General features: G+C 41.4%; 1 protein-coding gene across 5 annotated transcripts in view; it reads right to left on the reverse strand.

Moving 5' to 3' along the window:
• The window catches only part of UBN1 (ubinuclein 1), a 39,277-nt gene that overhangs the window by 8,125 nt on the left and 17,825 nt on the right, over window positions 1-13,327 (reverse strand). For 4 of the 5 annotated variants that reach the window (XM_025416610.3, XM_025416609.3, XM_025416608.3 and 1 more), the window contains exons 8-14: window positions 12,687-12,757; window positions 11,286-11,415; window positions 10,976-11,094; window positions 10,620-10,748; window positions 10,288-10,434; window positions 456-506; window positions 322-364 (exon numbers count right to left, since the gene is read on the reverse strand). In XM_025416610.3, the coding sequence (XP_025272395.1) occupies window positions 322-364; window positions 456-506; window positions 10,288-10,434; window positions 10,620-10,748; window positions 10,976-11,094; window positions 11,286-11,415; window positions 12,687-12,757 (690 nt within the window). The remainder of the gene's footprint in view (window positions 1-321; window positions 365-455; window positions 507-10,287; window positions 10,435-10,619; window positions 10,749-10,975; window positions 11,095-11,285; window positions 11,416-12,686; window positions 12,758-13,327) is intronic. The other variant, XM_025416611.3, reaches the window with a different exon arrangement.

A 13,327-nucleotide genomic window follows, 5' to 3' on the forward strand; every position in this document is an offset into this window, starting at 1 on the left:
CATCTGCAGGGGCTCTTCACTCCTCAGAGAGCAGTCAGGAAGACTTCATTTGAATCCCACAAACACCACCAACAACCCAGAAATGGTCTCCTAGAACTAAGGCTGGAAGGCACTAAAGTAGCCCAGCTCAGGTCTCTGCCCTGCCAACCGCAGGCCCCTGCAATGGGCCAGGCTGCCTCTTTGTATAGCCTGAAGAGTACCATCCTGAAGAGCTGTCACTCAGTCCAGCACGGCTCAAGGAGCTGCTCTGGTCACCTGAGAGGTTTCATATGTATGGCTGAAGAGAGAGGAGAATTCATGACCCTGAGCAGGCTGACTCACCTTCATCTTGATTTTGGAAGAGGCCATGACTTTCTTCTTGGCCCTGTTCAAAGGAATGAACACAGAAAAGGGTTAGAGGAGATCCACAAAGGAGGTGAAAATAACAGTTCTTGAGAAAGTACTGGGACACTCACAGGATTGACGTCAGATGCCCATGGCCTCGTCTGCTCTCCTTAAACAGAGTCCTGAAACAGAAAGAACACTAAGCAGTCTGCATAGACCCCCCCTGAAGGCAAGCACTCTGCTTCTAGAGCTTTCCTAGCATCCTTGGTACTCAGTGACTATTATGCCTTAAATGTCAGTGGCCTGGTGAGCTTAATTCCTAGTGAGAGAGTCTTAAGTGGCTGCACTGGCGACTCAAAAGCAAACAGTCTAGAGTGACCCCAAAAAACTATGGTTCTGTCCCAAAATTTCTCATAGTGATTTCTCTCCTAAAGGCAGAAGTGATTTCCTTGTTGCTGATTCTCATTCCTTCTAAGAGTCAAATGTGTAATGACCACAGTTTCTCTTTTTCTAGGGAAACACAACAAAATTTTCTTTATGCACCTCCCCATACACTTTCAGAAGTTCAATCTGTAAAGAAAAGAGCAAGTCCACCTAAAGAAGGGATACAAAGAAAGGCTCCATGACTTGATTCTAGGAAGATGGTACAGTAGGAAGCACCAGGAACTGTCAACCCACCTGGACAACAACTACACTAATAGAATCTAAAATAATTATTTTAGGCGTACCTGGGTGTGGCTCAGTCAGTTAAGCATCCAACTCTTGATCTCAGCTTAGGTCCTGATCTCAAAGTTGTGAGACCAACCTCCGCATTGGGCTATATACACTCAGCGTGGAGTCTGCCTGAGATTCTCTCTCTCCTTCTCCCTCTGCCCCTCTCCCTGTTCACACATTTGCACTTTCTCTAAAAAAAAAATAAATCTTAAAATAACTATTTTGGAATTCTAGAGTATGTTGAAGGCTTACAGCTTTCAGGGGAGGACCTAAAGAGTAAACTGCTGTCAATTCTAGCACAGTTGCAGCCTCCTGTCCCCAGCCCCACGTCAGGCAGCTGCACACGTGTCCCCAGAACAGTTTGCCCACAACTTGCAGGAACTTGGGAGGTCCTCCAAGTACTGGGAACCTCTGCTCTGATTGCTGCTTTTCATCACAGAGGTACAGACAGAGATGGGCAGCCACTGCTGTCTCTCCCCACCCCATGGCAAGCCCCTGCCCCTTTGGCTGAGGTGACTTCCAGTGGATTTGAAAAACTGTTGTCCTTTTCCCTCCTTCAATGTTCACGTTCTCACTTTTAGGAGACAGATATTTAAAAACAGAACATTCAAAACAACTGCATATATGGGGGAAAGTGAGAGAGCGACTACCCGTGCCCAAGCAAGGACTCAGATAAGACCCAGGAAGACATTAAGTTTACACCACAGGCTGATCTCAGGCAGAGAGACCACCCACAACATTCACAAAAACAAAAATATACAGAATGGGGATAATAGGTAACAATACTGTATTGTATATTTGGGTTTTTGGGTTTTTTTTTTTTTTTTTTTTTGTATTGTGTATTTGAAAGTTGCTGGGAGAATCCATCTTTTTTTTTTTTTTCTTTTAAAGTAGGCTCCAAAAATAAAATAAAATAAATAAAATAAAAAATAAAGTAGGCTCCAATGTGGCGCTTGAACTCATGATCCAGAGATCAAGACCTGAGCTGAGATCAAGAGTCTGACACTTAACCAACTGAGCCACCTAGGCACCCGGAAGATAAAAAGTTCTCATCAAAGAAAAGAAAAATTGTAACTATGTGAGGTAAATGATGATCCCTAGATTTACTGTGGTAGGCATTTCACAAATATCAAATGTAAAACCATTATGTTTTACACCTGAAACTAATTCTACGTTGTATGTCAATTATATCTCAAAAAAAAAAGATAAAAATAATAACAAGAAAAAGTAAACCTGGGGGAAGTGAGAGAATCTGATTTCTGGAGTTACCACATTCAATTCAAATCTAGTGTTCCACACACATGCACAGAAAAAACAAAACATAAGGCAAACAAACAAATAGGAAAGTACAGGCTGTTCAAGGGAAAAAAAATACCCAGAAACTCTCTCCAAAAAAGATCTAATGGCAAATATATTAGACAAAGATGTTAAAGCAATGGTCTTACAGATGCTCAAAGAACTACAAGTAGATGTGGAGAAAGTCAAGAAAGATTGTTGTGAACAAAACGGAAATAACAATAAAGAGACAGAAAACCTAAACAGAAACTAAGAAGAAATTCCGGAACTTAATAAAAGTATAATAACAAAAATGAAAAATTTCCTGGAGATGCTCAAATACAGATGTGTGCAAAGAGAAGATAATGGAAATTACCATTTCCATTACAGAACAGAAAGAAAAAAAGGAACAGAAAGAAAAAAAGACTGAAAAAAAGTTATGAACAGAACAGACCTCAGGGACATGCAGGGCACCATCTCTTGGACCACATGCACACCACATGCTGTAGAAGTCCCAGAAGGAGAAGACAGGGCAGAAAGGGCAGAGAGAACAGTGGAAGAAATATTGGCTAAAGACCCCTCAAATCTGATGAAAAAGATGAATATAAACATCCAAGATGCTCAGTGAACTCCAAGATGAACCCCACAGAGAAACACTGTAATCAAACTTTTAAAACAAAAAGAATCTTGAAAGCCCAAAGAGAGAAGTACATCATCACTTAAAATTATCAGCAGATTTCTCATCAGAAATGTTGGGAGGCCAGAAGATAGTGGGCAAATATACTCAAAGTGCTGAAAGAAAAGGGCCAACAAGAATCCTATATCCAGCAAAACTGTCCTTCAGAAGTGGGGGATCTATGAAGACACTTTGAGACAGACAAATGTTGAAGGACATTGTGACCATTGGACTGCTCTGCGGGAAATGCTCAAGGGCGCCCTTTGCAAATAAAATGACATCAGACAGTACTTTAAAGCCATGTGAAGAAATAAGGATCTCGAAAAAGTAAATATAAGGGCAATTATAAAAGCTAGTTTTCTAAGGTTTCCAGGGTCTCAGTTAAGTGTCTGACACTTGATTTCAGCTCAGGTCATGATTCCACAGTTGTGAGATGGAGCCTCCCAGAAGGCTCCACACTCAGCAGAGTCTGCTTGAGATTCTCTCTCTCCCTCTGCCCTTCCTTCCTATTTGCATGGACACGCGTTTTTTTTCTCTCAAATAAATCTTTAAAAAAACAAGCTAGTAATCTCCTAACAGTGGTTTGTAACTGAACTTTTTACTTTCTACATGATTTAAGAGACTAATATAAAGAAAAAATAGCAATTATTAACATAAAAGCTAATATTACTGTAACTTTGGTTTGTAACTCCAAATCTTGTTTTCTACATAATCTAAGACAGTAAGGCATTTAAAAAAATTATTAGCTTATGTTCTGGGGCTCACAATGTATAAAAATGTAATTTTGTGCTATCAGCAACCAAAGCGGGGACAGAACTGTACGGGAGCAGCGTTTTTATAGGTCATTGAATTTACAGAAGCAATCCCTTCTTTATCAGTAATTACTTTAAATATGAATGGATTAAATTTTCCAATCAAAACAAAGATTGACAGAATGGATAAACACACATGATCTAACTCAATTCTGTCTAAAGGAACTGACTTGAGACCCAAAAACAAAAACAGGTTGAAGGCAAAAGGATGGAAGAAGATACTCCACACACACAATAATCAGAGAGAGAGCAGGGAGGAAGCTATGCTGGTATCAAACAAAACAGACTTTAAATCAAGAAAGATTACAAGACAGGGCACTGGGTGGCTCAGTGGTTGAGCATCTGCCTTTGGCTCAGGGCATGATCCTGGGGTCTGAGATTGAGTCCCACATCGGGCTCCTCATAGGGACCCTGCTATGTCTCTCCTTCTATCTCTCATGAATAAATATATCTTAAAAAAAGATTATAAGACAAAGAACATATGTATTAATAAAAACTTCAAAACAGCAAGAAGACGCAATAATTATAAACATTCCTATACTGGAAGCAAAAACTGACAGAAATGAAGGGAGAAATAGGCAATTCTACAACAGGAGTTGGAGAATTCAGTACCCATTCACAATAATGAGTAGAACACCAAATAGAAGACAAATAAAACAGCAGAAAAGTTAACATAGTAAACCAACTAGATCCAACAACATATACAGTACACTACCCAACAACAAATCATTCTTCTCAAGTGTACATGGGTCATTTCCCAGGACAGACCATATATTAGGTCACAAAGTAAGTCTCAAGAAATTTAGACTGAGGCACTTGGGTGGCTCAGTCTGTTAAGCATCTGCCTTTGGCTCAGGTCATGACCCTGGGGGTCCTGGGATGGAGCCCTGAGTCAGTGGGCTCCCTGCTCAGCAAGGAGTTTTGTTTGTCCCTCTCTCTCTGGACCCCCATCACCACCACTGTGCTCTCTTTTGTTGTCTCAAATACATAAAATATTTTAAAAAAATATTTAAAAAGATAGATATCATGCAAACTGTCTTCCCTTACCTCAAGAGAATGTAGTTACAAATCAGTAACATAAGAAAAACTGAAAAAATTCACAAAATTGTGGAAATTAAACAACACACTTTAAAATTTTTTATTCATTTATGTATTCATGATAGACACACACAGAGAGAGAGGCAGAGACGTAGGCAACGGAGAAGCAGGCTCCCTGCAGGGAGCGCCCAATGTGAGACTCCTCCCAGGACCCCTGGGATCACAATGGAGCCAAAGACAGATGCTCAACCTGCTGAGCCACCCAAGTGCCCCAACAATACCCCTTTTAAACAATCAATGGATCAAAGAAAAAAAGTCACAAAGGAAACAAGAAAATACTTAAAAGATGAATGAAAAGGAAAACACAAATATACCAAAACTTACAGCTCAAAGGATGCCAAGGGGGTACTATAGCTATAAACATTTACGTTTAAAAACAAGAAAAATCTCAAATCAACAACCTGACTTTACAACTTAAGAAACTACAAAAAGAACAAATTAAACCGATAGCAAGTACAGGGAAGGAAATACAGAAGATCAGAGCATAGGTAATGAAGCAGAGAATAAACAGAGAAAAATCAGTAAGAGCAAAAGTTGGTTCTTCGAAAACATCAAGACAATTGGCAAACCCTTAGCTAGATGGACTAAGAAATGTTCAAGAGGATACTCAAATTACCAAAATCAGGAAAGTGGGGACATTACTACTGATTCTAGAAAGAAAAAAGGATTCTAAGAGAGTACTATGAACAATTGCACACCAACAAATGGGATTACATAGCTGAAATGGACAAATTCCTACAAACACAAAACCTACCAAGACTAAATCCCTAAGAATTACAAAATCTAACTATACTTGTAACTAGCAAGAGGACTGAATCAGTTATGAAAAACCTTCTGACAAAGAAAAGGCCTGGAAATGATGGCTTCAGGGTGGATTCTACCAAATATGTAAAGTACTACTACCAATCCTCAAACTTAAAAAAAAAAAAAACTAAAGAGGGAATACTTACAAATTCATTCTATGAAGTTGACATTACCCTGATACCAAAGCCAGGCAAAGATAGCACAAGAAAATTACAGAGCAATATCCTGTAAATAACACTGATGAAAAACTTCCCAACAAAATACTAGCAAACAGGATTCAGGAGCATATTAAAAACATTATACATCACAGACCAAGTGAAATTTATGCCTGGAATGCAAGGGTGATTCAACATACAAAAACTGATCAGTGTAATATACCACGTGAACAGAATGAAGTAAAAAACCCCACATGATCATTTCAACTGATGCAGAAAAGGCACAGGACAAAATTCAACACCCTATCATGATAAAAACACTCAACAAGCTTGTAATACGATTACTTCTACATAATAAAAGCCAAATATGAAACCCCCCAGTGAACATCATAATGGTAAAAAGCTGAAAGTGTTTCTTCTAAGATCAGGATAAAGGTAAGAATGACAACTTTCACAACTTCTATTCAACACAGTACTGGGAGTTCTAGCCAGAGCAGTTAGGCCAGAAAAAGAAACAAAAGGCATCGAAATTTAGAAGGAATAAGGTGGGCTCCGTTTGCAAAGATTATCTTTTATGTAGAAAACTCTGAAGATTCCAGAAAGTTTTAGAATAAATGAATTTTGCAAAGTCTCAAGATGCAAAATCAACACACACAAAAATCAGTTGTATTTCTGTACATGAAAAGGAAATTACAAAAATAATTCTATTCACAACAGCATCAAAAGAAAAAAACAAACAGAAAAACTTAGGAATTAACTTCACCAAGGAGGTAAGAGACTTATACAATGAAAACGACAAAACACTGCTGAAAGAAATTAAAGACATAAATAAATGGAAACACATCCCGGGGGCACCTGGGTGGCTCGGTCGGTCAACCGGTTAAGTGTTTGCCTCGGCTCAGGTCAGTCAACCGGTTAAGTGTCTGCCTCGGCTCAGGTCCTGATTCCAGGGTCCTGGGATAGAGCCCTGCATTGGACTCCCTGCTCAGCAGGGAGCCTGCTTCTCCTTCCCTCTCCTTCTACTCATGTGCACACCAGTGTGCTCTAATAAATACAATCCTTTAAAAAAAAAAAAAAAAAGATTTCTTTATCTATTCATGAGGACAGAGAGAAGCAGAAACATAGGCAGAGGGAGAAGCAGGCTCCCTGTGGGAAGCCTGATGCAAGACTCGATCCTAGGATCACAATCTGAGCCAAAGGCAGATGCTCAACCACTGAGCCACCCAGGCGCCCCAAATAAATGAAGGAAAGAAAAGAAAAGAAAAATAAGGAAAAGAAAAGAAACACATCCTATCACAGACTGGACAACTTAATATTACTGAGTTGTAATCTCAATATTAGCTAAAGCAATCTATAGATTCAATGTAATCCCCCAAAAATCCTAATGACTTTTTTGCAGAAAAAGAAAAACCCATTAAAATTCATATGGAATTTCAAGAGATTCTAAAAGCCAAAAATAATCTTGAAAAAGAATAAAGCTGGAGAATCACACTTTCTGATTTCAAAATTTACAAAGCTAGATTACTGGATTACTATCCAGCGTGTTATTGGCATAAAGACAGATACACAGATCAATGGAAGAGGACAGACAGCCCAGAAGTAAAACCCTCACATATGTGGTCAAATGATTTTCAACAAAGGTGTGAAGACCAATGAAGGAAGGACAGTCTTTTCAACTGATGCTGTGAAAACTGGATATCCACATGCAAAAAAAAATGAAGGTGCACCCTTTATGTAATGTCATATACAAAAATTAACTTAGCTTCATGACACTGGAGCTGACAATTGCTATCTTAGATATGACACCAAAGGGACAAGCAACAAAATGTAGACAAATTGGACTTCACTAAATTTAAAAATTTTGTACACCAAAGATACCATCCACAGAGTAAAAAAGTAACTCACAAGATGGGAGAAAATATTTGGAAATCACATCTGTCAAGGGATTAATATCCAGAATACAGAAAGAACTCCGAAAGCTCAACAACAAAATATTTCCAATTGAAAAATGGGCAAAAGACTTGAATAGACATTTTAAGAAGGTATATAAATGGCCCATAAGTAAATGAAAAGATGTTCAATGTCACTAATCACTAGGAAAATTCAAATCAAATCTATCGGGAGATACCACCTCAGGTCCATTACGACAGTAGCTACCATCAAAACCCCAGAAAATGTCAAGTACTGGAGAGGAGGCAAACAAGCCCTTGTGCACTGATGGTGGAAATGCAAAATGATATAGCCACTATGGAAAACACTGGGGATCCCTGGGTGGCGCAGCGGTTTAGCGCCTGCCTTTGGCCCAGGGCGCAATCCTGGAGACCCGGGATCGAATCCCACATCGGGCTCCCGGTGCGTGGAGCCTGCTTCTCCCTCTGCCTGTGTCTCTGCCTCTCTCTCTCTCTCACTGTGTGCCTATCATAAATAAAATAATAAATAAATAAATAAATAATAAAATAAAATAAATAAAATAAAATAAAATAAAATAAAATAAAATAGAAAACACTGGTGGTTCCTCAAAAAATTAAACATATAATTATCACATGATCCAGCTATTCCATTTCTAGGCATAAACACAAAAGAACTGAAAGCAGGGTGTTGAAGAGGTATTTGTACACCCAATTTCATAACAGTATTATTCACAATAGCTAAGAGATGGAAGCAACCTAAGCATCAATTGATGCATGGATAACCAAAATGTGGCTTACACATACAATGGAATGTTATTCTGTGCCTTAAAAAGGAAGGCAATTCGGTAATGTGTAATAAAGACAAATCCTTGAGGATATTATACTGAGTGAAATGAGCCAGTTCCACAAAGATAAATTCTGTATGATTCCACTTTTTTTTTGTTTTAATTTTTATTTATTTATGATAGGCACACAGTGAGAGAGAGAGAGGCAGAGACACAGGCAGAGGGAGAAGCAGGCTCCATGCACTGGGAGCCCGACGTGGGATTCGATCCCGGGTCTCCAGGATTGCGCCCTGGGCCAAAGGCAGGCGCTAAACTGCTGCGCCACCCAAGGATCCCAATTCCACTTCTATGAAGTACTCGGATGAGTCAAAATCATAGAAAGTAGAACAATGATCACAGAATCTAGGGTGGGAGGATGTGAAGTTATTGTTTAATAGGTAAAAAACTTCCGTTTTAGAAGATGAAAGGAGTTAAAGGGATGGATGGTTATGGTTGCACAACAATGTAAAGGTATTTAAGATTTTCTTTTTTTAATTTATGTATTCATGAGAGACACACATAGAGAAGCAGAGATATAGGCAGAGGGAGAAGCAGGCTCCCCAAGGGGAGCCCAATGCGGGACTCGATCCTGGAACCCCAGGATCACGCCCTGAGCCAAAGGCAGACCCTCAACCACTGAGTCACCCAGGTATCCCTGTAAATGTATTTAAAACCACTGGACAGGGCAGCCCGGGTGGCTCAGCGGTTTAGCACCTGCCTTCATCCCAGGGCGTGACCCTGGAGACCCCGGATCGAGTCCCACGTTGGGCTCCCTGCATGGAGCCTGCTTTTCCCTCTGCCTGTGCCTCTGCCTCTCTCTCTCTGTCTCCTGTGTATTCTCATGAATAAATAATAAAATTAAAAATAAGTAAATAAATAAAACCACTGGACAGGGCAGCCCGGGTGGCTCAGAGGTTTAGCGCCACCTTTAGCCAAGGGCCTGATCCTGGAGACCCAGGATCAAGTCCCACGTCAGGCTCCCTGCATGGAACCTGCTTCTCCCTCTGCCTGTGTCTCTGTCTCTCTCTCTCTCTCTCTCATGAATAAATAAATAAAATCTTTAAAAAAAATGATGGTAAAATTTTAAAAATTAAAAATAAATAAAACCACTGGATGGTGCACCTAAGAATGATTCAGATGGTAAAGTTTCATGTAAAGTGTATTTTCCCACAGTGGGGGAAAGGGGAGAGCACAAGCTCCAGCCAGCTTTCCTATCTGTGGACGGCAGTCATAGTTCCTTCACACGGAAAGCTACACATCACAGAAGTTCAGCCCTTAACTCCAATAAGCAGTCAGCCTGATCCTCGCCAAGTAAGACTTCTGTTCAGAACAGGAAGATATTTCCAAGATGAATCTACCTCTCAACTTCAATGGGGAGCCATTATCTCAAAACAGGTAAGGGCAGACTGAGGTGAGATGTGCATACCCCAATTCAGAGCTGAAGTGGGACAAAGCATGACAAAGACAAAACCCCACAGATAACTTCCTTCGTCAAGGGAAGAATAAGAGCCATTCACAGCAACCAGTACACCCCTAACCACTCCAGTAAGGCTGGAGTTGACTCAGCTAGACGGTGACTCCTGAGTTAAGGGACCCTGTTGGCCTGGCAGAACAGAAGCATTCAAATATTTCTGTACTGCAAGAACGCTCCACCTCATCACCACACTGACCATACTGGCTGCTCACGGCCCTCACCTGGCCTGCATCCAGCCTTTGGGCCACAGAGGTTTGACCTCAGCATCCAGAAAGGCCTTCACATAGTCCTCCCAAGACTGGGTCTTATTGTTCCTCTCCAGATCGTAGCTCTCCAGTTTTATCTTCACCACGTGGCAAAGCAGCTCCCTGAGGGGTAGACAGAAGTCAGAAACTTCAAACTATGCCAAATGCTTCTTTTAAGGTTTCAATCATGTGCTTTCAGCAGCCCTGATTAAAGTAAATGATTCTAACCTTCATTAGAAACACAGGAACATGCTCAGACACTGGCCCCACAAACCCTCCAATGAGGCAAGGTCCCAGTTTGGGCACACCTGATTTCATCATTCCACTGGAACTTCTTCCGGGGTCCCATTATCCTCCTGCCCCCCTTTTCCTCATCTTCTTCCTCATCAGAGCACATCCGTTCCCTCTGCTCCTTGTCCTTCTCCTCTTCCAGCATCCTATAGTGTGAATAGGACCAATGGGACCCTAAGGTCACTACCACAGAAGAACTACTTCCTCCCACATCCACTGCCTCCCCCCTGCCCCAGGCTTCTAAGAGAAGGTGAAAATGCTGCAGAAGAGCAAAAAGTCTCATTTACAAATGTAATAATGGGGGAAAAAAAAAAAGAAAGAATAAAGAGAAGAGGCAGAAGGATGTCATGTGAGAGTGATGGAACACACTTACTTAGCGACCTTGGCTTGTGTGTGTGCCTGACATTCATCCTGGTACTTGGCCATCTGCTCTGGCATTGCCCTTCCAATGGCTTCCTTAAGCTTCTGGAGAGGCTCCTTCAGACGCCCCCCCTGCAGAGAGTAGGACGTATCATAAGATTGGTTCATGCATCACTTCTTTTTTTTTTTTTTTCATGCATCACTTCTTAACTGAGGATACACTACTAGTAATCACACGAAGGCAGGACAACAGCAGATGTGCATCTGTGAAGACTCAGTCACCCTCTCCTAAAGCCAAGGGACTGCACTCCACAGTCACCCACCTGTTCGTAGAGGTGAAGTTTCCGAGCACGTTTGACCAGGGTGTCCTTGCTGCAGGGCAGGAATGAAGCAAGATAGGCATAGACCCCAGAACGGATTTGGCTACTCAGCTCTCGAGTTTGCACCTCTATGCTGAAAAAGAGAAGAGAGTCATCAAGAGCCCGCAGCTCACTGGAGCTTCTCTCATCATGAGGTCACCCTACCGCAGAGAGGAAAACTAAGAGCCAACAACAGATCAAACCTTATGCTGTCGGTCACGCAATGTAACTAAGTGACCAGTGCAACAGATCCCCAGCAGTCACCAAATCAGAACTCCCACACCTGATAAACTTGGCTAGGTACAGAGAGTCAAGGCCCTCAGGTCAAAGACAAGACCAACTCAAAGGTAGTCAGGAAAACAGAACCTAGGAGAACAAGCTCTGAAGTACTAAATTTCACCAATAAAAAGAACGTAAGAGCTTTCAAAATGGAAAGTGATTGAGTTTCTTTGTGTAGACAGGAAATACTTCCAACAGTGTTTCCTTTTTTCCCCAGTTCTATCCCTAATAAGGAGGTGAGGGAAATCCTCACCCCTCCAGGGTCCCCATCTAGATGAGCAGAAAAATATTTGTCTTCAATCCCTTGATCTATTTGGCAAGCTCCAGTAGGCTACTGTTGGCACAAATCTCTCCTGTGTGCTGACCCTCAGGTGCTCTCTATAGTCCAGGCTTCCTGACCCAGGAGGCCAATCCCCCATCCTGGTCATTTGCTAGAATATCCTCAAGCCTTGACAACTGTTCTTACATGTGCAAAATCCTCAGTTGTTGAGCAACAAGCTTCCTCTGCTAAACAATGCAAGAGAGAAAGAAGCTGGTGAAAAGCTCGAAGGACAGATATCAAGAACCTGGTTTGGATTTATATGTGCAGTTTTTTTGCTTTTTAATCTCATACATACAGAGTAACATCTCAGAGGTTCAGGTATCTGGGAGATGTGCCACAGGATATTTATACACCCTAGCCTTGGGAGCAGAAGTGAGAGCGAGAGGAGAATGATCCCAGGAGAGTAGGCTCCTGTGGCTCTACCAAGTTAGCTCTTATTTTTCTGGATTCTCAAAGACAGGCAAGCAATACTTTTTCTCTCTCTAATCTCCTACTTGCCAAGAAATCCTCTTCCAAATGGCCATGATTATTATATGCAGCGTTCTAATAACACCCGTTTCCTAAAGTTAGTAAGGTCTGTCATTTCCTGGAGACAAGTATTTGTTGTACCCAACCCCCCTTTAAAAAAAAAAGCATAAACAATAAAAACCATTTCTTCCTCTCATAGGTGGCCATTGTTAAGTAGTTCAAGCAGCGCTCATTTCCCCTAGCCTGCTCCAGCCAGGCACGGTAACAGCAGATCCAGAGAAACCAAAGATACTCACTCTAAGAGGGTGCCATTAACATCCTGGGTGAAGAACTTCTGTTTGCTCTCTCCTTCAGCAGCTCTGGCGGCCTGGTTCACAGCAGACAGTAACATCCGTTAGTGCGCTCTCCCCACAGGACTGCACACTCACCCACAGGCACCAGACCAGTCAGTCCCTACAGAACACCTGTCAACCTGATAAAATCCTCGCTGTGCCTTTCCCTATTCAGCCCTAATCCCAGATTAAGTTCACCTATGATCACTATGCGCTCCCCAACTGGTATATCCAGCTTTCTCAAATGCTGCTAAAGCATCTATGGACTGTCCATTCCTCCCGGGACTGGAGACAACAGTCACAGGAAAGACAATCATACAGAGTCAAGGCAATCAGGATGTATTTGATTCAACCAGCTAGTTAACTCCTGTTAACTGTAAGTCAGAATTTCCATACGTCCACAGTACAGAAACAATTAAGAACTTCAACAAAATTACAAAATTCAAAGGCCCTTATCCCTCTAACCCCTAAAAAATAATAAAGTGCTGCTTTAAGCATTTAAGGACATTGTAACTCTTGGGAAATCCAGAATCTACTTACAGTGTATCACAAACTCTGTTACCCAGACCATCTGAACTACTAACACACCTTTCTACTACTGACAC

This window comes from Canis lupus, chromosome 6 (assembly GCF_003254725.2).
Source record: "Canis lupus dingo isolate Sandy chromosome 6, ASM325472v2, whole genome shotgun sequence".
Lineage (NCBI taxonomy): Eukaryota > Metazoa > Chordata > Mammalia > Carnivora > Canidae > Canis > Canis lupus.